This window comes from Athene cunicularia (assembly GCF_003259725.1).
Source record: "Athene cunicularia isolate RWA chromosome 2 unlocalized genomic scaffold, athCun1 chr2_part1, whole genome shotgun sequence".
NCBI classification, from domain to species: Eukaryota; Metazoa; Chordata; class Aves; order Strigiformes; family Strigidae; genus Athene; species Athene cunicularia.
This window is the reverse complement of record NW_020799095.1, coordinates 7171515-7196369: the sequence shown is the minus strand read 5'-3', so window position 1 is coordinate 7196369 and position 24855 is coordinate 7171515. Positions and strand designations below refer to the sequence as shown.

The following is a 24855-nucleotide window of genomic DNA, read 5'->3' as shown; positions in this document are numbered from 1 at the left end:
ACACATTAATTTCTTTAACTAAACCACACACACTTTCCCTCTCTCTCTCTCTCCCCCCAACTCTGTGATCATTACTCAAATGTAGTTGCATCCTAGTACCAACGCACATTTGGTACTTATTAGAAACATTCCAAATATTTGCTTTTACAAATAAACAATGTAATTTGTTATTTGGTCTCTAGTTGTTTTTTTCCAGACTTCATTTCAGTGAAGCAGGAACGAATCTAGCCAATTATTTCAATAGGCCAGGATCAGGTCCTTTTATTTTCTTCTACAAAGAAACATGGGAATGGGGAAAGGCTTAATGTAAAACAATGAGAAGCTTAGGAATAGGAAATCTCGGCCACACTGACAAAGGATTAACCTGCTTTATTCTCATTCCATTTTAACAGATGGTAAAAATAATACAGCAGCCTGACCAATCTATTTCCATGGAAAAAAAAGTTTTAAACAAGTTTGAGCTCGCAAGATTAAGAGTTTATAAAAGAGTTTGAGTAGCGAGACAAAACTTGTGAATCATCTGGTTCTCGCTGGAAGACTCAAGCACAACTGAACAATTCCCTCCACTATACAAATGTGTTTGGTTTGCCCACTTAATGTTTTCAGTAAGACGTGTAAAATAAGCACTGCTACAAGTACCAGCGACACCAGAGCAAGTCTTAGGCTATAAGAAGTAGATGCTTTAACAAGATCAGCTCTTACAAAACCAGATGATGGTTTGGTCAGGTCTCAACAACTGCTTTCTGCAGAAAGACAGCTTGGATTCTAGGGGAACTAGTCGTCAGAGTTCACTGAACAAGACCAGAGATGAACAATGCAAATCCTTAGCAGCCATTCCAATAGGAAAAAAAACCACAAATTTTTCTGGTGAAAGAGCTTTGAAAGCTACTCTCTAACTGTTGCTATTGCTCGTAGCATGGCAGCTACTAGAATGCGACCCTGGTTCTAAAGAGGTTCCCCATCTGTAAAAGCGACAGGCCAAATCCTACCCGTCTTAGGATGCACCTTCACTGAATTACTCCAAGTGATATTTTTACAAAGATCTCTGCTTGATGTAAATATTATTATTTACATAATAAAAATATGGTATTATTAGCTCTACTTTAAAGTTGCAACCTACCCTATCCATTCAACCTGGGCATTACCTTTACTTCCTGTGTCTCAACCTGTGTTTCAGATCTGCTGTCTTGAAATAAAACATACATGGGTTTTTTTTGCAGCTACAACAAAGCTCCAAAAGCCAAGCCCCTTCTCAAGGTGAGTAGAATCTGACCTATAATGACCAAGAGTAATTGATAAAATCTGAACATCTAAATGTTTTTCTTAAACATTCCATACCTGATAACTTTGAAATATGTTGAAGTGTTCAGCTGTATCTCATGGGCTTGCTTAGGTACTTTACTAAGCCAAGTTCACAGAAAAATTAACCTTGATTATTTTAATTTAGTAGAAGCTGTAAACCTTGAAATAATTTCACAAATGTGGGAAATAATTATGCCATAAAGTAAACAGAAGCACAACATCTGTTCCCTCTAAGCATTAACTACTACCACTGCAAAATAAACAGAATAATAAAGAAAATGCTGCAGCAAAAGTGTCAGCAGGACTATGCAGACCTCTTAGCACACTTCCAGCATGTACAGCTTGGTTCAGTCCTTCAGCACAGACTGTTGAATGTGGTCAAACAGAGCTAACAAACTGTTTTAGAAGACTGACTTCTTAGAGTGAGGCATCTAGTTTTAAAGCAAGTGCCTTTCCTCTCCACAAAATCCTTTGCAATTCTTCATTATTTCTAACATAATGTACAATTAAGGTACACTAACCTGGATAATAAACTTTTTTGCCATCAGTCTTGTATACAACCATTGTAATGAATTCCCGATTGTGTGCAAAGTCATCCTATAAAAAACACAAGTTGAGTTGTACACTTCTGTGGAATGTAACTAATGCTTAATCAGAATCAAGTACACATTCTGTCATCCCCTCTGATCACCACATGGCATGATCTGATATTTGCATTTATTGAGATATCCAATTCTTTTCAAAATACTTGAAGTAAATAAACTACCACTTATTTCAATTATAACAGTTCAGGCCCCGGGATTCAAAGTTACTTCAGAACCTTTTTCGTGGAATATAATCACTTAGTTCAATTTTTACGCTGGGTCTATTTCAACAATCTTGTCTGTAGGTAAATGCTGAATTTAAAATGCATACATATACACAGGCAGGCATACCTGGACATGAATACATAAGCAGTAAATATACTAATAACAGAAATCTATACCGAAAGATTTCAGGAAGATGCTGCAGAACTCGTAATACAGAAAAAGGACCCGGCACCTTATCTGTGATGTGGCGGCTGAGCAGAACCCAGACAGCAGCACCGCCCTGCGGACACTGGACCTCTAGCTTGTACTGAGGGTTGTTGGCCAGGCTGTAGGCATCCTTCACCGGACCTTGCTTTGCCTCCCAAGTACTGCAGGTAATACAGACATGTTATTAGATGAGTGAGATACTATTTCGTGCTTCGAAAACTAACCTCAAACCCTACATATGTACAGAGCTGCCTATTATCTGTAACACAGTTACCGAAGGCTGATTTTCGACTGGAATCTATGACAGCAGTTAATAATACAATCGTGTCAGAAGTATTATCCTACAACTTTATAAAATTACTTCACTCAATACAAGTGTGATAATAAAATATGCTAAATACAAACAGCTCGTTTTTGTTGGGTTTTTTTTGTCTGTTTGTTGTTTTGTTTTTTTTTTTTTTAAATGGTGACTGCAACCACAAAAAGCACAGAAAAACATGAACCATTCGAGAAGCCCAGGCTACCCCATTATAGTCACGATTGCAGAAACCAACAGCAAGTGAAATACACCTATACTTTTATAACTACAGAAATCCATATACAAGCTATGGTTGGTTTCAGAAACTTGCCAAATTTTTTTCCTCTAGTGTTTTACTGAGGTAATTTTTATTTTAAAATTTTATCTGTTTCGGGTTTGGAATGTTAAAGATCTTTGAGGTACCCTATTGCAAAATCTGCCTGTTGCCTCATGAACTGTCTAGACAAGGAAAATACAGTGTGAAAAAAAAAAGTTCTGATGACTGAATGCAAAGTGTGCCATGCTGGAAACAGAAGTGGATAATACTATTGGTTAAGTCCCACTGACCCTCCCACACTTAAAACTGAACAGCGTATGTGAAAGGCTGCATTATCAACTAATCTTCATATTATTACCACCATAATTACTCCACTTTTTATGGTAATTGCCACTGTGCTAGGCATTTCCCTACAAAGAGGTACAACAATCACTAATAATATAAGGAAAGACAGACTAACAGATGAGTTTTGAGATTAGCATACACATTACCTGATCTTGCTACATGACCACCGTGTAGAACTAATTTGAACACAAAGATGGAAGGAGCCTTTACAGATAAGCTCAACAGTTGCACTATGGATGAAGGAGCCTGTGCAAAGAAACAGTGTGGAAGCAGTGGCAAAGGGCAGCATAGTGGAGTGGGAAAATAGAGAAATCCTTGCTTTTGAAACCCAGACACATACTTATCCCCAAACTGGGTAACAAAAAGACTGAATGTGATGGATACTAGGTAGGAGACAACTATTGTGTTCAGAAAAAAATCAGCAGGCAAGGAAGATTACTTATGATAACTACTACTGGTAAAAACCAGAATTAAACTACTCTGACATCAGTGAATACACCCTGTAAAGACAACACACACTGCACAAACAACTTGCAACTGGCCAGGAAAATGAATTCCAAATAAAAACTAGGTCACCAAGTGCTGTCTGGTCACTGCTTAAAGATGGACTGTACAAAAATCTGATTTCTAATCCAATACAGAGATGTGGGACTGAGGTGAGAATCTGATTACTCAACCCTAGGTTCACAGCAGCACCACAAAGGTCACCGGAGTTTCAACAATGTTACAGAAATAGTCAAAAACAAAGCCTGGGCTGAGAATTTAATAGTACAAGTCAGGCTCAGGAGAGCGTGGCTGGAGCTCAACCTCTAGCTCTAACTAGGAAGAATGCAAGGAAGGAAACATCAGAATATTTAGTGAGATATTGACACAAAAGTTTTATCTCTTGGACCAACCTGTGAATACACGTAGATTCTTTGAAAAGACTTGGGTTCCAACTCAAATAAATAACATCATAGTACTGGCACAGGTCCTCCCAGGAAATCCAGAAAATGCCTAAAAAAGAAATGCTGTTATTGTTTCCTTACCAGACACCTTGATTTTACTTGTTTTTCAAAAGTCTCTTTCCAGGCAAATGATATCGCTTATATAAACCAACATTTCTGTAAAACTTAGTAGTAATGTCTGCATTGCCCAAATACCTAAATTTAAACTTAACCCCTGAAATAAACACACTAAACCAAGAAAAACAAGTTAGTCTCTGCTCATAGTCAAAAACTTTCTGAAGCTGTCAGAACGTTTTCATTTTCAAGCACTAAGCAGAAGGTATGAGTGAATCTGTTGTTTTGAAGAAGACAACATTAGGTGATTCTGACCTGCATTCCCCTTTCCTAGGTTTCTGAAAAAAGTAATACCACAGTCCCCAGTTCAACAACCTACTTCAGTAGTCATCCAGAACAATCATGTATTCAATCAACATGCGAGTACATTTGAATGTGTTTCTAAGACACTTCCTCATCCCACACCTGTGTGACTTGCTTTGGCACTCTGAATCTGCTTCACCTTTACAACATTCTCATGCATTTATTCTAATTCTCCATAGCTCCCTTAATTGCAACTCCAACCAACAACAGTGCCTGCAAGCTGAGAGATTCGTGATGAAATGAACTCTCAAAAAGATAATGGCCTTATAACTCAAGCCTCTGACACAGGCAGGTGCAGATCTTACAGCACTAACAAAAAAACAAACCAGTCATAATAGCTACATGCTAGCTACTAGATAATAACTAGCTATTAGGCAACAAGACCAGATTGTAAATCCAGTCAGAAGAAACAACTCCCTTAAAATTACTGATGTAATTTTATTTAAACTTCAACTACTCGATGTTACAGATATAAATTCCTTACTAAGTGAACCAGTAAATAAATAATGAGCTAATCTCTTGTAACTGTGACCAAGCCAGGGCTGCTATTCTTATATTTAAATCAAAAGTCTTCCTTATGCACTCACATGAGGCTTATCAATCAATGCTATAATTTAATGGGTTTGGATGCATACTGCTATCAAAATAAAGCAGCACTAAACAAAGGGCTCCCTCACAGAGATACACAGAGAGTAACTAGGATACTATAAAAAGTGCAGACATCTCTTTCTGAATGTAAAATGCAGCTTCTGCAGAATTTCTAAACTGCCAGCAACCTGCCCTTCCACCAGCAAACCCACACCGACTTTCCAAACGCTACACTCTGCTGCTCCCTAGGGAAGATGGGATAGAAGAACACTGGGCACCATTCCAAGGGGTTTCTCTGGACAGTGATGTAGTAGTACCACTATCTCAAAGACGGATCTCAATCTACCCTTACAGCTGGAAACAGAGTGTATGCAAAGATTTGTTTATATGTCTATTAATGTAATGCAAGGGGAAAAAAACCCCACTTGCCTCCAGCGCGTAACCTCAAATACAGGCAAGAGTAATTTAAATACTGATTATAGTAAGCATGTTGACAGATATTTGCAAATTTTGGAGGAAAAAACCCACAAAAAGTCTACTCACATATTAAAAAGCAGCATTACACAGCTTATGGTCAGAATGTTATCTTTGCACTACACTCCCCCATGCCCAGATACCAAGATAGCAACACTTAAGTAAGGAGGTAATTTCTTATCAATGAATTTGAGATATATTAAACAGTGCAATTACTTAAACCCCAGACAAAAATGAAGTGACAGACTTGAACGCAAAAACCTTTCCTAAACTTCTGTGCTATTAAGTTTCTACCATTTGAGCTTAAGCATTTATTTCCACCTTTCTGCAGGGATACACCTCAAATATCTGTATTATCTGAAAAGATAGTGACTTTTTAAACCTTATTACCATTGTCTATTTTCTGAGCTGTTCTTGGATCAAAGTTCAAGTATTTTTGTAAATCTGGGGTCCAATTTCTTGTGTCATTTTCACTGTATCGTCCTTTCCAACGCAAGTGGCTCCAGGGATTTTTCAACTGAAGAAATCGAAGTCCCTAAAGAAACACAAAGTCAAATTGCTGGATTCATCTTGTCTAGGTAATTTTTATATTTATATATAAAACATATATATATTTATATAACATGGAATATGGATCAATAGATTAAAAAAAAATATTACAGCATCATTAAGCTTTCTGGGATTTCCCAATGGAGCTCAAGACAAAATAAACTAAACTATAGTAGCAATTGGAGCAAAAAAAATAGCTGCCCATCACAGACAGGTTTCAAACAGGCATTTGAAAACATCTTCAGTTTTGCTTGATACCTTATATTCTCTTATATCCAAGACAGCATACGCATGGGTTGGAACTAAACCCCATTTTTCTCCTTCCTCTTCAGACATCACCCCTGTTGCTGTTGTGATAAGGACATCTCCCTTATGAAATCTGTTCAAAAAGAGGCAAAAAATAAACTTAACTAAAATACTGCAAGTTGCAAGTTAATATTTCCCAGACACTGTAATAGTAACTCATAAGAACTGAGTTCTGCAATTGCTCTGAATTGCAATTGTTGATTTTGTAACAATTATTGTAAAAAAACACCAGCATGTTTCCCAGCCCATGCTAAAATCCAAGTACATACTCAGCATCCCTAGATAGCTTACAGGGTCACTGGACTATGGATCAACACATTTTCAGTCTAGCACAGGTGAACAGTAGTGATGCCATAATGGCTAGATCCCATCCTGATTGCAGTCACACCTCCAAACTGCAGTGCCAGAATATCTGAAAAGCTGTTGACAATCAACTGTGAGCTCTTAATCAACTGCAAAAGCACTGTAGAAAAAAAGCCACACTCGATTTCATCATGAATCAACAGAATATCCCCTTCCTACTGCACTGAAATGCATAAGAAACTGGCTGCACAAAACCATTTTGAAAGAAATGAAAGTACTTGGTAGCTGACATTTATAAATTACAGTATATCTTTCACCATGAATAGAATTGTTGCAGTATGCCTGAAGATCAGTTCAGACTCCTGCAGTTTTGACAGACTTTTGCTGCTCCTCTAGGAGATTTACTAATGGGGCATACATAATATCCAAGATTTTGTGATATGATTAGAAATACTATATTATATCTGCTTGCTAAGCACAGCAGATCAATGCAAAAGTTCTAGTGAACTGTATGGGAACACAGAATATATTTCCTTCTATTTTAAAAATATTTTTAACTTGTATATTGGTTCCAAGCTGCTGTTCTCTGACTCTGTATTTAGTTTTCTTCATCAAGAAATGGGCTATTATTTTTTTTCCTCAATTACACAATATATTACTCTTCTGTTCTATCAAAGCCATCAATATCTCAATATTTCTTCCTCCAGAGAGCATATGGAGGTTTTCTAAAGCATAAACATGTAGTAGTACCAAAATGCTATCGAAGGATCTGTGATGAATGTACTGCTTTTACAGTGGTAACACAGCTACAACCCTGCAAGCATTTTAATTACTCAGGAATGAACAAAATTCTACCTCTGATAAAGCATTCTGAAAGTACTATCTTTGTTGAAAGCTTGATTGTCAGAGTGCATAGCAATTCTTTCAGGTATCCAACCAGTCAGTGCATGGAGATCAATATTCTGAAATGCAAGCATTCAAAAGAAATCAGAATATATAATCCATCTATAAGCATATGGTGTCTGTACACAAATTATAAAAGCGCCTTGAAAGAAATCAAGTACACAGGTTACGATATAGCTCTACACATAAAAGGTTCAAGATTAAGACTATATTAAAAAAAACAAACAAAAATTTGATTAGTTTAGGACATTTCCAAATAGCCTCAAAAAAAAAAAAAAAGAGCTGGAAAGTGAACTGATGAAACAAACTGGAATTTCAGAGCAATGGAAGCATAAAAGAATGATCAATCGTGCTCAATTCTACGATGTGTTCTATTTATTTAATTGATTCACAGACTTTTAAAGCACAGTCTCACAAGCCCTGTTCAGAACCTTGCTATTATATATGAATTTTAAATAATTTAAGTTTTACTTTTAAGGCTCAGGGTTTGGGTTTTTTTAATTCTTTTTGGTAAAGCTGACACTGACATGTATTTCCAAAAAAAGACACTTTAATCTCCCCATTTCATCTCCTTGAAATATTGCTTATTCCCTTTTCGTTTGGTTTGTACTCCTCAAAGTAAAAGTAGAGACTATAAATGCTTGAAGTGTCAATAACCACCCACTGGTGGGTGGGAACTTGAGGAATTACAAGTACAACACTGTCAGTAAGTAACCCTGATTATATAAGGGAAGTATAATACAGTTGAAAGCAGACGGGGCGGGAAGGGTGGAGATTAAATGTCAAAAGTCAAGCTGTTTTTCCAGACAGCAAGTTCGAGTAGGACAACGGGAATAAAACACAGCTATTCTCACCAGCTTCTGCCCTCCAAAACAAAGCAGCCCAACACTGACATAAACATACATAGAACATATGCTACATTTACTCCTTATACAAAGCCACATTTGTCTCCAGAATCATTTTTCAAAAGGTGATGATTACCTAGTATACCCTCCAAGAATGCGATTATCAAGACATCAACTAGAATGCGATCAGCACCATGAAATAAAAAATATACTGTTAAAATTTTAAGGAATTTTAAATTAAAATCAAAAATGCTTCCTAAGTAATGAACGAAGATAATACGGGCTACTCATTTCAGTAAGCTGTCCCTCTTTGAAAGAATATTTTGCACATCAGTTTAGCTGCAATACAATGACTATTTCTTCAGTAACTACATTATAGGAATCCAATATGTATTTATGTAAATGAGTGGAACAATCTGATAAACCAGCTTGCACAGATCAAAGTACCTGCTCCTCCTATCAACAGGTACTAAATGACTAGCCTGTTCCTTTCCCAGTGGGCTCCCCTACCCAGTGAAGGAGAACTGCCCTATTTATTGAATGACAGCTAGAAATCAAAATCAGCAATATTGTTATGGGAAAAAAAAAATTACCTAACACTTTCACTTAGACTCTATATAACTCTATATGCAGTCAGAGAACTAAGGTCAACTCTGCTCATCAAGATGTCTTGCTCATTCTATTCTGATGGAATAAATCTCATCCAAGTACAACTAAGCATATTTGTGAAACAAAGAAATAGTAAAAAAAATTTAAGAAAACGTCAAACCCAATACCTGTGTCTCCAAGCAATTTACTTATTCACTAGAAGGAAAGCTATTTGACCTAATATTGTTCAAGTGGAATTTTTGCCTCTTAAAAATAATTTAGTACTTACAGAATTTGATCCAGGAAAATCATATCCTCCCATGACCTTCATATAAGCCTTTTCTATTAGTGATACCCATAACTCATTCTTATTGTTAGAATAAGAGCAGAGAAGTTCCCCACTATGATCAACAGGTAACTGGTCATCTATGATTACCTGTGTGAAATAAACAAGTGAAAAATCATCATAAAGCTAATAAATTATTTTGGAAGTATTTCAAAAAATAAAGCCAAACTCTCATTAACATACAGCTTCTCAGACAGACAGATCTGACCATCACTCTTACATGTGGACACCTCTGTCACTCCTGCAGTGGTTTGCCCAAGTGAACAAGAAATTCTATCGCAGGTTCTTACTGGGTGACCTGCGATCACCTACCCTGCTTTCCCTTATGTAAAATGGGGATGATGACCATATGCTCTTGTAACTGAAAAAGGTAGCCACAGAAAAGTTCAGTGTAATTACCAGCATTAGAAAAATGAGAGAAAAGCCTAACAATATCCCTCACAGTATGGACTGTGCTTGGTAGCCAGCAGAAAAATAAACATTTATCTATGAGGAAATCAATTACTTGTCACATCACTTTCATAGTCTCTACTTCAGATTTAAATGGATTCTCTCTGGAAAGGAAAAAAAACCCAACCCAAAGCAGCAGTTGTGAAAGTATTAACATTTCCTCTTTAAATTAGATAGAATGTATTTGGCATTATTGCAGATTGTTATTGCAGTATTTGTAGTGGTCTGAAACAGTTTCCCAGAACAGATGTTTCAGTTTCACCTTGACATTAGTCCATTACAGATACAGGCTACCAAGAAATTACATTTTCTAGTCAAATCCTGTCTGAGCAGGAATGAATACTCCTTTTCACTGAAGAGCAAATGGCCATTCATCCTAAAAAAGGCATCCATTAGGAGATATTTTGGAAAGAGTATTATGAGCAAGGCAAGTATATAAATGATACTTCCCTGAAACACTCTTTCAGATGCCAGAATTTTGCAACTCAAGGACCTCCTGACTCTGGGGTCATATATTAGCCATGAATAGCCTCAGGACTTTCCTCTCACTCCCCCGCTCTGGGAATATGACCACTCAACTTTTGAACTCCCATAAACATTCATCAATCACTATGATTTGCAATAATCAATGCTACAGTTAAGTACTATATGAAGAAATACATTATTTCATGCCCTTTATTCACTGCACTGAAAAGAAAATGAAGCTGTTTTCCTGTATCTTCAGGCATCTCCTCCCCTTACTAAAAATCTGTGGTCATTTTTAGTCATTCCTCCATAGTCATGCCATTCCATGTCTATACTCTTTCTGGACATCCCTCTCTGTACTTTTTAGTTCTGTAACTTCCTTTCTAAGATGGAGTGGAAAGCAGATTAATTGCACCCCCTATTCATAAATATGGGATGCATAATTTTATTCCTGGGTGGTTTTCATAATTCTTTTCAGCAATATAGATTTTTAAGGCTACTTTCATGAATGTCTGTAGAAGAAATACTTACATTCTTTTACAAACTTCACAATCAAAATTCATCTCAAAAGGTTTAACAATTAAAAAACACTTTCCAATGAAATTTATCTAAAGTTTTTGCTATGCAGGCGTAGCTTCAGTGAAGCAGACCAAGCTTTTAAAATATATGACTTAAACAGTAACAGTATTGAGTCTCCGCAAAACCATTTACCTTTCTAGGTACACCATTGATATGAAGCTTCACCATGTATTTGCCACATGGATTATATTCTGGTTCTCCCTTCTTATTCTGAGGGTAAATTATACTGTTAAGAAAAAAACAAAATCAATGAAATTGTGACATAAATGACTTGGCTGTACATACACTGATCACTATAAATGTGGGATTAACATAATCTACTCCTGGAAATTTACACTGAACATAAATACGGAATTTTTCATGAAAAGAGAAACTCATATTTAGTAAAAATGATAGAGATGTTTAAATAGCTTTTAGTTTTCAATCCTGGCTCTTGCTGCAGTTCTCTGCTTAATATAGTAACAAAAAGAACATAAAGCAACCTAATTGTTTCTCCAACAGAAGCAAGGCAAACAAACTTATCTTACCATTAAACAAACGGTATTTAGATATCTGTAGTATAAATACAGTAGTTGCCTGCCAAACATGTGAAGAAGGAGAAGACTGCAGAACTCACTGCTATTGAAAAGAACACAAGTTCAGTCCTAACGAGTACAGGTTAAAACAAAAACGTTAACACCGGTTTGGCAATGGGCTCCCAGCAGTCTGCCAAACACGTGCCAAATTTATCACAGGGCGCCAGTCAAGTGCAACTAAGATAGTGTTGTTAACATTAATTCTGCAATGAGATGCAAGATGGACCACCTGTTGCACAACAGCTGGCATAGCAAAGTAGGAAAATAAACATATAAAGCACTGTAAGTAAAATTTCTATTAAAAACCAAACAAAACCTTCCAAACTATTTATCCCTACTCAAAGCACCTGTCAAGCTAGACTCCAGTGTCTGTATACAACATCTATATAAAGCTGGTTTCCCTCTCAGAAGTGCTAAAGCCACCTGAGTCCTCGGGAGATGAAGGTGAAACAAATGCTACTTTTTACTGTGTCCAACTGTCAGAGAACATCTTGCAAAAGCTTGGCAGTATTAAGTCTGAAAAGATCTTAGGAAACAACAGCTACACACCTTGTGATCAATTTTTTGTTATATCTTCTTTCGTATGCTGCACTGATAGCAAGTGACGCCACAAAAGAACAATCTGACACTATTGTCTGTAAAGAAAAAGAGGACATTTACTAATAACTCAGATACTGAAGACAAATAGGGTGTGTGAAGGGAAGGAAAATGGTCAGTAATTCCCTTCAAAAGGGAAAGGATTTGAACCAAGACAAGCAAAGTTACTATTAAAGAGGAAGGAAATGCAAGCTTGCCCAATATTAGGCCCCTACAGAGCAAACCAGAGTTAGAATTATTAATGACAATCAGAGGCAAGTGCAGATACCTCAGCATCCACTCATAATTACTCCCTCCTCCACAAAGCACACTGTATAATATAAACCATATCCAGTGGCATAATCTATTCCTGATTTCAGAATAGCTTGGGCCATCCAACTTAACACTAAACAAGACACTTCCACTATTCTCAATGGGCCGCTGCTTCCCGTCAAATAAAAATTTAAAAAACTTAAAATCTTTGCCACAGAGTACAGCTTGCCGTATTTCGTATTAACTTCACCACTATTTCTGGAAAACAGGATTTTCCGCTGGAATTCAAATTCCGATTTTCACTTCCACTGCTAACATGCCTGTATATTCTGTGTGGAATCTGAAGAAATACTATTTTCATTTAATCTCAGGAGAGCCAGGGAAAGCACTCTCACATTTGGGGATTCCTTTCCGAACAAGAATGTATTATATCCCCTGCAATAAACTTCTAACAGCACACGTTTCTCTTTAGGAATAATTTACCTGCTTTATGCTGAAACTTGATACAGTATAAATCATTGTAGGGTTATTTGTTATGTCATCTGGTCGCACCCACTTGGCAAACATCGCTTTCTGTTTGGGAGATAATGGTAACTTCCCACATTTATCACTAGATTTAAGAGAGAAAAAAGTAGAAGTAAATCAATATCAGTTTAGAAAAAGCTTTTCATGGTATGTCCAGTCTTATACATATCTGATAGATGGTGCAAAATTATGCACAGAACAATTACACATCTTTGTTTACAGAGCTGTAAAACAATTTCAAAGAACAATACTGCTAAGTTTGTGATTTTTAGGGAAAAAAAGCCGAAATATTAAAAAAATTAAAAATAAAACCCAAAAGCATCCTTCAGACAGGACTGAAAAGGTGAAGGGAACCCCCAAAACACCATCTACACCAACAGAAACTCAAATTCTTCACTTTATTTCAATGTGATGAACTAATAATAGAAAGTTTCTTTAGTTTTGAAAATACTGAGGCTTGATTGACAAGCCTTCAGTGGAAAATTGAAAAAAAACTTAACACATAATTATTGCTCATGAATGAAGGTCTAGCAGCTACATAATCACTCTTTCTTGGAATAGACCTTTACAGAAGAAACAGCTATCGCCTTAATTTTACAGGAAACTGAGGCAGAGGGAGCTCAACTCATTAGCATCCAGCAGAATCGGGAAATGGACTCAAGTTGCCAACCCAGCCCAATATTCCAAAAAGCCAAATATAGCTTTGTCCTTATAGGCCTGAAGACATAAATGCAAAAGCGCTACAGAGCAGGAGCAGCTTACATTAAACAGCTTTAAGATGAGACTAGAAGAAGGAAGTGGTAGTATATAAATACCTCTGCTGAAATTACGCTTAAAAGCCTACTTAAACAACTTTAAACTCTGAAGGCGAAAAGAGAAATACCAAATATGAGGAAACTTTGGAAATAGAACCAAAAATTCAGTATCTGAATTACACTTACGAAAATGGCATAGGGAAGGCAAAGCGTTCCCTCAGATCAACACTCATGAAAGGTACATATTCAATGCCATTAATTTTTGAAGTTTTCCTGCAAGTCATAAAAAGAAAAATAGTTACAAACCTATCTATCATCTTTCAAAGACTAAGTTCCAGAAGGTAACAAAAAAATTAATTTTTAAAAACTAACAAGACACAGTTCTTCCAAAACCAAGGCATTTTCATTTTCTGAAAATGAAACCACCACTTTATTTGGATTTGAAATATGCAGTACTTGATGGCTCAGTCACTAATCCTGCAAGTACATACCTGTGGATGAATCACCACACAAGTTAGAAATGATTATCAGCCAAAAACTTCTTCATAGTTCTAGAAGTCACTTTTAAAACTACTTCTGTCTAAACAGGCTTTCTCAAGTCCCATAAACCGCTCATTACAGACACTTATCCTAAGTTGACAGCAACTAACAATTAGCAACACTTAGATTTCATCTAATTGGGGCAGTATTCTGGAACACTTTGTCAAACAACAATAATAAAAAATACTATATGTGTTTACTAGTACATTTTTGACTAAAGCACACAGAACACTTTCTAGAAAATGGGAATCATATTTAAATGTGAATGTAATTTAAGTTTCGAACAAATAGTTAACTGAAAAAGGCATGCAACATATTTTAAAATCAAATGATGATTAAAGATGTGAAACAACTTGAAGTTCTCTTGCAAGACTTAAAGAAAACAAAAAATCCCCCCCAAAACAGCATGAAAAAAACCCAAACAATCCACAAAATTAGAAACATTCACTGCACAGGCACTAAAGAGCAAAAAGTGAAATTTTAATAAGGTAATTTTTAACCCTCTGCAACTTTTCAGACACAGGTACATTTCTATCTTTGTGACTATATGCTCAGTCCATTTAAGTCCCTTGAAATCAACAAGCAGACTAAATGTTTTATGATCAAATCCTGAACAGTGTTGAGCATCACCTCTGTTACAATCTTTTTTATTGCATGGGGAGGAGGGGGAAGGTTGAAACATCTATCAAACAATGCATTTATTTTTTTTAAGATATATTCAACAGTTTCCAAAATTCATGATTTAGGCTAAAGGTTTTATAGATTATTTGTAGCCTATTCCACCTGTAATAAAAATCAAAGCAAGAGGAACTGGATGTAACAAAAATCACCGTCTTACAAAATATTATGCTTCCTCAACTTCTAGTGAAGTTGTAGTTGTATAATCTATAAAAACATCTTTGTACCTTGGCATCTCAGACAGATCTTTCATGAACTTAGTCAGGTAGGCTATGTGCAACATACAAAAATAAGGCTATGAAAAATAATCCTGGCAATCAGCTACAAGAAACTGTCTTCTAAATACACACTATAAAGTATGCTCTGTGAATAAAAACCACTAATTACATTACGGTAGAGAACACAAAAAAATTATTAATGTGTAGATAATACCAGAACGGGGTTTGTAAGAGGTGTTTTTTTGATCTCTGTTTATACACCCCATACTTCAGCTATTTCAGTCTACTGTGTAAGATATACAAAGGACATGAGCAGAAATAACAACATTTTAGAAACACTCATCTTCAACTTACCGGAGTACTTCAATCTCCTCCGCAGTGTACCTCTGACCTTGAGGTTCACTAGCTTGTACTGCTCTTATTGTCTGTGGTTTATCATTTAAAGAAAAATCAGGTCCCAATGGAAAGAATGTTCTGACTGGTTGATTTGGTTTAACTGTAGTTGACTTCTCCTTCTGAGATGACTTTGACACAGATTCCTTCAGTGCTTCTGCTCTAAAGCAAATAAAAATGCATTCTGATTACAACAATGATAAAAATAGTTACGGTTCAACTTTTTATTTACTTGGTTCATATTCCCACATAGGTTAAATCGCATGAAACAAATGTCCAAGTTGACCAATACCACTTTTCCTAAGAAAAATCAATATCTGATGCCAGTACTTCTTTATTTTCCTGTTATAGAATAAATTAAAATAATAACACTTCCAATTCATACATAAGCTACTTCTGGCAGGGCTTATCATGTTTTTGTTGCCTTTAAGTTATGCTAATAGGAGAATTTGTCTAAGTGTTCATTATCTGGAACCTCAAAACAACACCACTAAAACACAGAGAGAGAAAAATTATTTGTGTCCATTCAGGAGCCACAGTCTGTTGTCATTGCATAAAGCTGCTGGATAGTTACACATATGCATAATATGGGGGCTTTTTTGAACACAGACTGAGAAGTGCTGAAAAACAGCTTATACTGAAACTTAGCCCAAGATAATCCATTATTCACCATTGTACAGCTAATTAAAAAAGTTACATCAAACTTACACTCGTGTAACTTGTTTCAGATACAGACTCCACTCCACAAGATCCACTCATTCCCAGTTTCCAAACTGTCTTCCTTATGAAGGGATGCTGACACCCTGACTTCATGCTGGCCTGAATTCAGCATTTTTACAGAAGCCAAAAATTGTAGTAGAGTACTCCAATTTACATCCCTGAAGACTGAAGCAGTGCATTGGTACTAACAAATATACATTCCCTTCCTAATTCTGCATGTCCCAAGATTCCCAGAGGGGTTGGCAGAACAGCTGCTATATTCAGTTGTATAGCAGCTGGCAGCTATCTCCAAGGAGGAGGACTCTGCCCAGAATCCATACTCTTTGCAGTACAGGACAGACACATTAGACTGAGAATCCAACTCAGAGTGCGCTTACCCCTGACAGCAAGTATGTTTACTAACACTGGCAATACTCACCTATCCAGTGCTTGTCGAGCCAGCTGTTTCAGTTTTGATTGGAGACCTGCTTCTGATGTTTCAGTAGCCTTAAGTGTAATACAAAAGAAAATGCTACACACTCAAAAAACCCCACAGGTTTTCTAGGCTCAGCTTGTCAATTTCCACACTTACAGTTTACAGTTAACAGTAAATAGCTATTCTTTCCAATTCTATTTTGAAATTAGCTAATTTTAAAAAAAAAAAATATCTCAGCATAGAAAGCATACTATGTAAGCAAGTATCATTTTGCTGTTCTAGTGAATGTTCATGGAACAAAAGTGATATTTAAAATTCTCCAGCATGGGCAACATTGTATATGCAAAAAACCTGCCAGAAGAATTAACTATATTAAAATACTATGGGACTAAGACAAAAACAAATGTTAGGTATACTACTGAGCTTAGATATGATCCAATTCTTTTCCCCAAATGAGTCAAAAATAGTAATGGTAACTTAGCAAAAAAATAATTTTGAATGTTTACTTTCATAAAATACAAACAAACAAGATTGCTTGCAAGTTAATAATCTTGTTCTTGCACATCTAGGGCAAAAAATAATCTATGTCAGGACACCAAACCAGATTACTAAGAGTGCCAACTTCTGTTCCCAGTTGGGAGGTCAGCTGTAACAGTTTACTCATACAACCATTTCATGCTTTTGTTTTCCTTTACAGATGAAGAATGGCTACACTACTGCAGCTAAGCGATATGCAAGAGACACAATATGAAGTATGACTTCTCCTGCGACACCCATAAGCAAGTTTCAAGTTCTAGCTTTGTACATTGACCAATTCTCCCAGATCAGCTAGGTAAACTGAGGAAACAAAAGGCAAGCTTTACTTTCATGCCAAGAAACAGGACTAGAAACACCCTCTATAAGCAGCTATTTTCATTTGCAAATAAATTACACTCCAGAGTTCCTGGTTGGAAAAGACTTTGAAAGATGTATGAAAGTAAGCAGTGAGATGAAACACCAGCAGACTCATCTAGGAGTCAGCCACAGAAAAGGAGGAATGGCTGCTCTGAGTACTTCAAGGGCAAGGAAGAAACAGATCTCTACACCTGAACATACTGAGGAGAAAGACAAGCAAAGCTTCAAGATAGCAGAGTTCCTTCAATCTTCTTTCATCCTGGGAAGAAGGTACTTTTTGATCACCCTGAGGGATAAAGTCTACCATCATCTTAAAATAATATGCTACTCAAGAAACTTCAGCAGTATCTGTACCTGATGAAATACCCGATAAAAGCAGTTGTTAATATCAGATAATTTCAGACTAACTTCAGTATATGTAAGTAATATTTGCATGCACTGACACAACAGAAGGAGGAACATAGCAGAGGAAAACCAGTATGCTGCTGCAGTATATTTTATGTAATAGACCGAAAATGTTCTGCTCCAACAGCTCATGTGGAAGAACTAGAGCAGTTCTACTGGCTCTTGATCTGGTTGCACTGTATCACAAGGGTTTTTTAGCATACATAAAACCAGTATATAGAATATGAAGAAAATGAGATTTTACTCTAACATGCAGCAAAAGTAACATTCCCCTCCCAACAACCCACATATATTTACATTATAAAAAGGGAAAATAAGGGAAAAAGAAAAATAGACTTGGTGGAGTTACATTATGATGGTGAGCTCTTCCTGTAAGAAGTTAGCTAAGGCAACTGGACTTAAGGGGAAAAAAAGCAGTACCTGTAATTATATTCTCCATCATTTATGTAATGGCCAATTCACCCTTACTGTTAATTTCAGCATGAATTGAATTAACTTGTAACAGCTTTAACGTTGAGCACTTAGTAATCAAGTCATATTTTTACTAGTTTTAGCATCAGCAGACTGTTTTGTTTTCAGAAAGTGTTACAAACAAAAATTTCCCTTAAATTATTTCTTTTAATGTAGTCAGAAAGTAATATAGCTGACATGTTAGCAATTCATCTTCAGTTTTAACTGTTTTTAATTTCTGTTTTAGTGTTGCATTCGCTCCAGGGCAAAAATTAACATGAAAAAAGTTCCAGAATATTTCTAGTTTTTAGTATAATCCACATTATACAGGGAAAACACATAAATCACAAGTCCCCATAAATTTACAGTGCTGAATAGCAACATAACATAAAGACTAGAAGAAACACTAAAAAAACAATGGAGAAAAAAGATTAAAAAAAGCTTTTAGAAATACAGGTACTCCATTTTTAAGTCAGCCTTTAAGGGTCAGTCACTGTGTAAGTGGAAGAATTTCTTACCATCACATAATTCCACCAAGTTAACCTGTAGCTTAACATACTGTTTTCAAACAGAGTTCCACTGCTTCTGTGTACAACTCTACAGCTTCTTCTGCATTGCCTTTATCATCTTCATCAAAAGCTTGTGTAACTAGGAAGTGAGCACGCTCCAAGTCCAACTGTTGTTTTGACTTCAGAGGGTCTGTGTTCTGTGACTGAACTAAAAGAAAAAGGAAGAATTTAGTTTTCTACAGCAGCAAACACAAAAAACCCCATCCTTAACATGGTACTGAAGCACTAGCACTTCTAATCAGATGGGTAATATCTATTTTTCTCAGCTGGAAACAAAATCTTTCTAAACTTTGCTAAAAACATCTTTGCAGGTAAAAGAACGCATCACCACCACCCCCCTGAAGCAGAGATACTCTCTCAGCGTATTTCACATGACAAATAATGTAAATTAATTCTCTTCCACACTACATTAAGGACAAGGACGCTTAATTATGTAAAATATTGCATTATTTGTGAAAAAAACATGACCTATGGTAACAAACAAGTTCCTTTGGTGTCTCTCTTGTTTAATACCTTTGTTAATGATCTGAAGGAGAAGATGGAGTGCACCTTCAGCAAGGCTACAGAGCCCACCAAACTGATTCACTCAAGGACACGGCTGCTATTCAAAGGGACACAGACAAGCTAAAGTAATGGGCTAACAGGAATCACAGAAAATTCAACCAGGACAAATGCTCTGCATCTAGGGCAGACCAACACCATGCAGGTTACAGCTCTTTGGAGCAGGGCCTGGGGTCCTGGGGATAGCTGGGTCAGCACAAGCCAGCAGGTCCCTGGCAGCGATGAAGGCTGACAGTGCCCTGGGCTGTGTCAGCAGGAGCACAGCCGGGAGATGGGGGAAGTGATTACCACCCTCTACTCAGCACTTAGTAGGCGATCTGGAATACTGCATCCAATCTAAGGTCCCTAATGATGGCTGAGGCTTTTGGGAAGCTGAGGGAGCACAGTTTGTCCAGCCAGGAAGAGAGATGGCTTTGGGGGCACCTAATAGCAACCTGCCAGTAACTGTGAGATTATGAAAAATTTTTATTCACGCTCTTCACTGCGGTGCAAATAAAGGGAATGACAGCTGGTGGCTATGAACTGAAACAGGGGAGAATTCAACTAGATATATATTAAAAAAAAATTACTGGAAAGACAGTTGCACCCTGGAACAGGGGCCCAGAGGCACTGGGGAATTTCTGTCCTTAGGCATTTTCGGGATCTGAGCAAACTGGTCCAAAAAATCCATGTCTACCATGCTTTGAGCAGGTGATTGGTCTACAGACCTCCCAAGGTCCCTTTTGGGACAAATGATTCTATGATTCTAACTGAAAATTGCAGATGTGCAAAAATTTGAGATTTTGGTCTAAGCACAAACAACTGAAACTGGATCAAACAAGGAAACCTTTATGAAGGCAAAGAGATCTCTTGCCCTCTCAAAGTTAGCTATTCTACATAAATACCAGAACCCACTTGCTTCAAATCCATCATGCAGCTGAGGCTTAGATGCAAATGCTGATTTGTGGATGATCAATTTTTGTTGCTGTATTTAATTACTTTCTCAGGTTTGCTTTGCAGATGTGGTTCCTAACATTATTTAAAAGGAAAGAATACCCACACCCAAGTGCTTAGGCAGTAAGTCTCCGCTTCATTTCTGATGTATCAGAATTAACAGCACTGATGTGCTCATTGTATTTTTGGTTCTTCACAAAGGACAAGAAAATTAGAATGAAGAAAAACAGAGCAAATATAATTGACACATATCTCACAACACTGAAATGCTTTGCACTCAATTAATTTAAGCAGAGGTTTAATTAGAAAGCTCCTTACCCACCTGCTGAATGGAGAGCTTGAACTCTCTCCAAGTACTCATTTATTTTTTCTTGAATATTTTCCAAGTTGGACCCTGCCATCCCAGCATAAATCAAGGCCTGTGCAGCTTCCTGCAGGGAGAATTTGAAACAAGGTTAATGTTTGCTGCTTAGAAAATTACTTTCTTTAAACAGAGGGCTTACAGCAGCCATGAGTTGCATGAGAGCAAGTCCCTACAGCTGCAGACTCAGTGGCTGCAGGGAAATTTTGCTGCAAAGAACAAGTTAAAAGTTATAAACGAGATCATGTTCAGTTTCTCACCCATGGGACAACCTATAAGACTATCAAAAAATCTTCTGAGGTTTTGTAAGGCCAGATCTTAGGCCTGTCTGTATATTAATGTACAGAATTAGGAGATTTTTCAAGCATGCAATGAAATCAGTTAAATAAAGCTCACAAGCCACAAACTGCCTTTTATTTTTAAAGCTGCAGATTTAAGGGGGGAGCGAAGTCACTTAAAGTATTTGCATTTACTGTGATAATATTGAAAGTAAACCAGAATAAAAGCTTTTCAAAATCAAATGCACAGAATTTTGCTTTAGTATTTCCTTTTAGTATTACTCAAAGCTATCAAGCCTGGAAAGACTATAAATTTGAAGCTTCCTACCTCTTCAAATTTTTTTTTTTAAATGTTCATATGTACATGACACATTGGATATTGCTGAAAGTCTACTTCCAGAAGGGAGTATAGGCCTCCAGCTCAGAAGCACAATACAGTATTCACATTAAGACTTTTTTTTCATGCTGCACAAATCTATTAAGAAAAACTTTTGCATAAGTTGCATAAGCTGTCTATCCATTCACTAAACTTATGAAAAACATGTGAGGTTTGGCAGGGCTGTAATAAACACTTGGAGATGACACAGTCTCAGAAGTGTGTGGAGAACTGAAATCTCACAAAAATGAGGATAAAAACCTTACTTTGTCCTCATTATTGGCATGGAAAAAACTCCACACTTTTGTGACAGTGCTTGTCTTCCCAGAAGCAGTAGAAGAGAGGAGGTGGTCATGTAGCAGGCTGAGTATGTAGGAAGCAGAACAGTAACTAGAGAGCTGCTCCACAAAGACGGTGCTCTGAGAGGCTGCTCTGTATACCGCAAGCACAGAGCCATGGCCAGAGGCTCTCTTGTGTGCTTTATGGCCATGATTTTTGTCAAGCTTTGCAGTTTGCTCCCATACACATCAGCTAGTTTGCCCAAGCTTAAAACTGATCCTGACACCACCTGTATTTGTTATCAGGATTTTCACTGCCAAGCATCACAGAACTAAGTACCACACACTCTCTGTCAACACCCATCACCATATTACATCACAAAATATTCACAGCAACAGAAAAGTAAATAGAAGTACCGCTCCATTTATATGTATCAAATAACTACCATTAAGGTCTAGCACACAACTATTTTTTGGGGAAAAGAAGTACACTACAGATACTTGCTCAAAGGATGTATATATTTGTCTGTGACATAACACAAATACAGACTGACAAAACAGGTGTTGTATCAATGCTGTCTACATACAAAGCAAAGAACAAATGTAGATTTTCAAATCAGTGCTGCAAAACCAATGCATAATTGATGTTGCTTCTGTGATTTCAAACACTACTGTTTTGCCTGCTTTTAAGACGTAAACAATGAAAACAGTTTTTTAAGCCTTTAAAATTAAAATTAAGCCTTTAAAGGACTGAAGCAGTTGACCAACTGCATGCAGAACCATCACGCCAAAGATGGATATACAATTCAGAGTTAGAATTTATGATCTCTTCAATACTACTACTGTTCTTTGGCATGAGCAGTGTGCCACAGTCACATTAAGCTAACTACTGATCATCAGCTTGCAAGTTACTAAGTGCTGGTCAATACCTAAAGTCAGCAAGTTTTCAGCAGTTTTGCTGAAGTCATCAGGTGCCCAAATAAGTTTCTGACATTTCTGTAGAGCACCATTAACAAGTTACCTTAAGCCAGTTCACATGCAGCCTTCCTCTAGGGATCTATCAAAGTGACACGGTAGTAGGAAGTGAACAGCACTTGCTAGCCCTAGAACTCCATTCAGACAGGCCTGTTGTCTGTTAGCAACAAACTGTCACATTTCCCATGTTTCATCCTTAAGGTCAAAGTTCTTGCAGAATCCAGTTCAGCACTCAAGCTTTCCCATGTGCTTATTAATTGCACCAGAGAGCTGTGAACTGCTTAGAGCAGTGGATAAGAAAGTTAGTGATGGGCCAGAGCCTATTTGTGCTGTCCAAAAAACCGCATAATGTACTGCCAAAATAGGAGATGATATATTGTAACTACTCTTGTTTAATCTAACATTGATTAAGCAACATCTGGAATGTCAAACCTCTGTAGGCTAAATCATACCTAAAGAATTCTGCTTTAACAATATCTGGTGAGTTTGCTCTCACTCCTCCTGATTGCAATAGGTTTGAACACGAACACCAACACCTTCACATATAATCTGACATGAGTCAATACCTAATCTTGGACTGCCAAGTCACCTGTCTGAATACCAAAAATGTTAGCTGCAGTTGTGATTCAAAGCTTTCCTATTATGTATCAGTGTCCATAAATGTGCTGCTCCATGGCCCAGCTCTTGCATACCAGAAAATGTAGTCTAGATAACACTCTTCATCACGTGTAGCCAGAATGTGTGGCAAGAATGCCTGAGATGCATTTTCACACTTAGAAAGAACATCACCCGTGTGCTGCAAGTGAGAAAGATTTTCCATGCACTGTACAAAAGTGTACAAGAGTGATTATTTGCATAAAAAGATGGTTCTCTCCTGAAAAGTCTTTGACAATTTCGTCCAATATAGTGAGAAATGTGCTGGAATAAAGTAGTACTGTGCATCGCTGTCAGACCCTGCACAGACACTGCTGCTGAGAAGCACAGAGCCTATCAGCATTATTATGGGCAACTAGAACTTTTGCATATACTTTACATAGACAAAATTAGCTCACTCTACATTAAGACACCCTGTACTCATGAAGTAAAAGGTTGACTACAGAGTTTCTAGCAAGTTAACAGAACAGAATTACTTTGGCAGGATAATGGAATACGTGAAATGATTAGTGCAACAAGGATAAAGTAAGCTTCAAAAAGTAAAGCCCTTCTCACAGGTGAGAAGCAAAGCCAGTGGGAAGCAGAACTTTAACGTAACTTTGCAAAACATAAATCCAACAAAAAGAGGCAATTTGCACAGGTGAAAAATGCTTAATGGTTGCACAGAAGGCACTAATTACCAGTAGTAAGTCTATAGATAATGGGCAAGACACTGAATCAACCTCACCACACCCTTGGTTACACCAATCTGAAGCTGTATTGAAATAATAAAACTGGATCCCTAATAGAATATTCACCTGTGGTTAAAAGCGAATCACTGGTTGCTGGTGATCTGAAGCTAGCTTACTACTGAGCAGCTTGTACTTAACCGTGTACTTCTCTACTTATTTGATGATCGATTACACAACAGAGCAGTTTCAAGCTGCACCCTCCAGAGCTGCGGTATGCCCACCTGCAGTTCTCCAAAACGCTCAGTACTGACATCTCCAACATAAAACTGAACAGTCTGTCAGGCCTAGCGGGGGTTGGGAAGAGGCCTGGAATGGAAGCGGAGCGCCAGCGGGGCAGAGGCGGTTTTAGTCCGGTTACAACGCAGCTTCCCGAGAAGCACCGACGGGGCTGCGTCTCCTACAACTGGAAGAAATGCCCGCACCCACTTCTCGGGCACAGTAGCTGCGGGGCTACCCCTATGCCCGTCGGTGCACAGCAGCGCGCGGGCACTGCTTGTTCCCACCTAAAAATAAAATGCAGGGAAAGCGCCTGTCACAACCCTCCCTGAAGGACGCGGCTACTCCGGAGATACCACAAACTTTCGACGCGCACGCCCGGCCTTCCGCTTCCTTCTCGGCTGGATCCGCCACGTCCTCCCCGAGGCCGAGCAGCGCTCCCGTCTCCAGGCCGTACCGGCCAAGGGCGGGCAGCGGCGGAGGCAGCGCACACCGGCCACAGCCGGCA

General features: G+C 37.6%; 1 protein-coding gene across 2 annotated transcripts in view; it reads right to left on the bottom strand.

Moving 5' to 3' along the window:
- The window catches only part of CAPN7 (calpain 7), a 31641-nt gene extending 6888 nt beyond the window's left edge, over window positions 1–24753 (bottom strand). The window contains exons 1-16 of one of the 2 annotated variants that reach the window (XM_026841542.1): window positions 24353–24753; window positions 20801–20909; window positions 18975–19132; window positions 16670–16737; window positions 15493–15693; window positions 13889–13975; window positions 12906–13032; window positions 12123–12208; window positions 11131–11224; window positions 9448–9594; window positions 7678–7784; window positions 6472–6592; window positions 6055–6199; window positions 4135–4234; window positions 2344–2479; window positions 1824–1899 (exon numbers count right to left, since the gene is read on the bottom strand). In XM_026841542.1, the coding sequence (XP_026697343.1) occupies window positions 1824–1899; window positions 2344–2479; window positions 4135–4234; window positions 6055–6199; window positions 6472–6592; window positions 7678–7784; window positions 9448–9594; window positions 11131–11224; window positions 12123–12208; window positions 12906–13032; window positions 13889–13975; window positions 15493–15693; window positions 16670–16737; window positions 18975–19132; window positions 20801–20879 (1732 nt within the window). In that variant the 5' untranslated portion in view covers window positions 20880–20909; window positions 24353–24753. Of the gene's footprint in view, window positions 1–1823; window positions 1900–2343; window positions 2480–4134; window positions 4235–6054; window positions 6200–6471; window positions 6593–7677; window positions 7785–9447; window positions 9595–11130; window positions 11225–12122; window positions 12209–12905; window positions 13033–13888; window positions 13976–15492; window positions 15694–16669; window positions 16738–18974; window positions 19133–20800; window positions 20910–24197; window positions 24312–24352 lie in introns of those variants that run through there. The other variant, XM_026841541.1, reaches the window with a different exon arrangement.
- Between the last annotated feature and the right edge of the window lie 102 nt (window positions 24754–24855).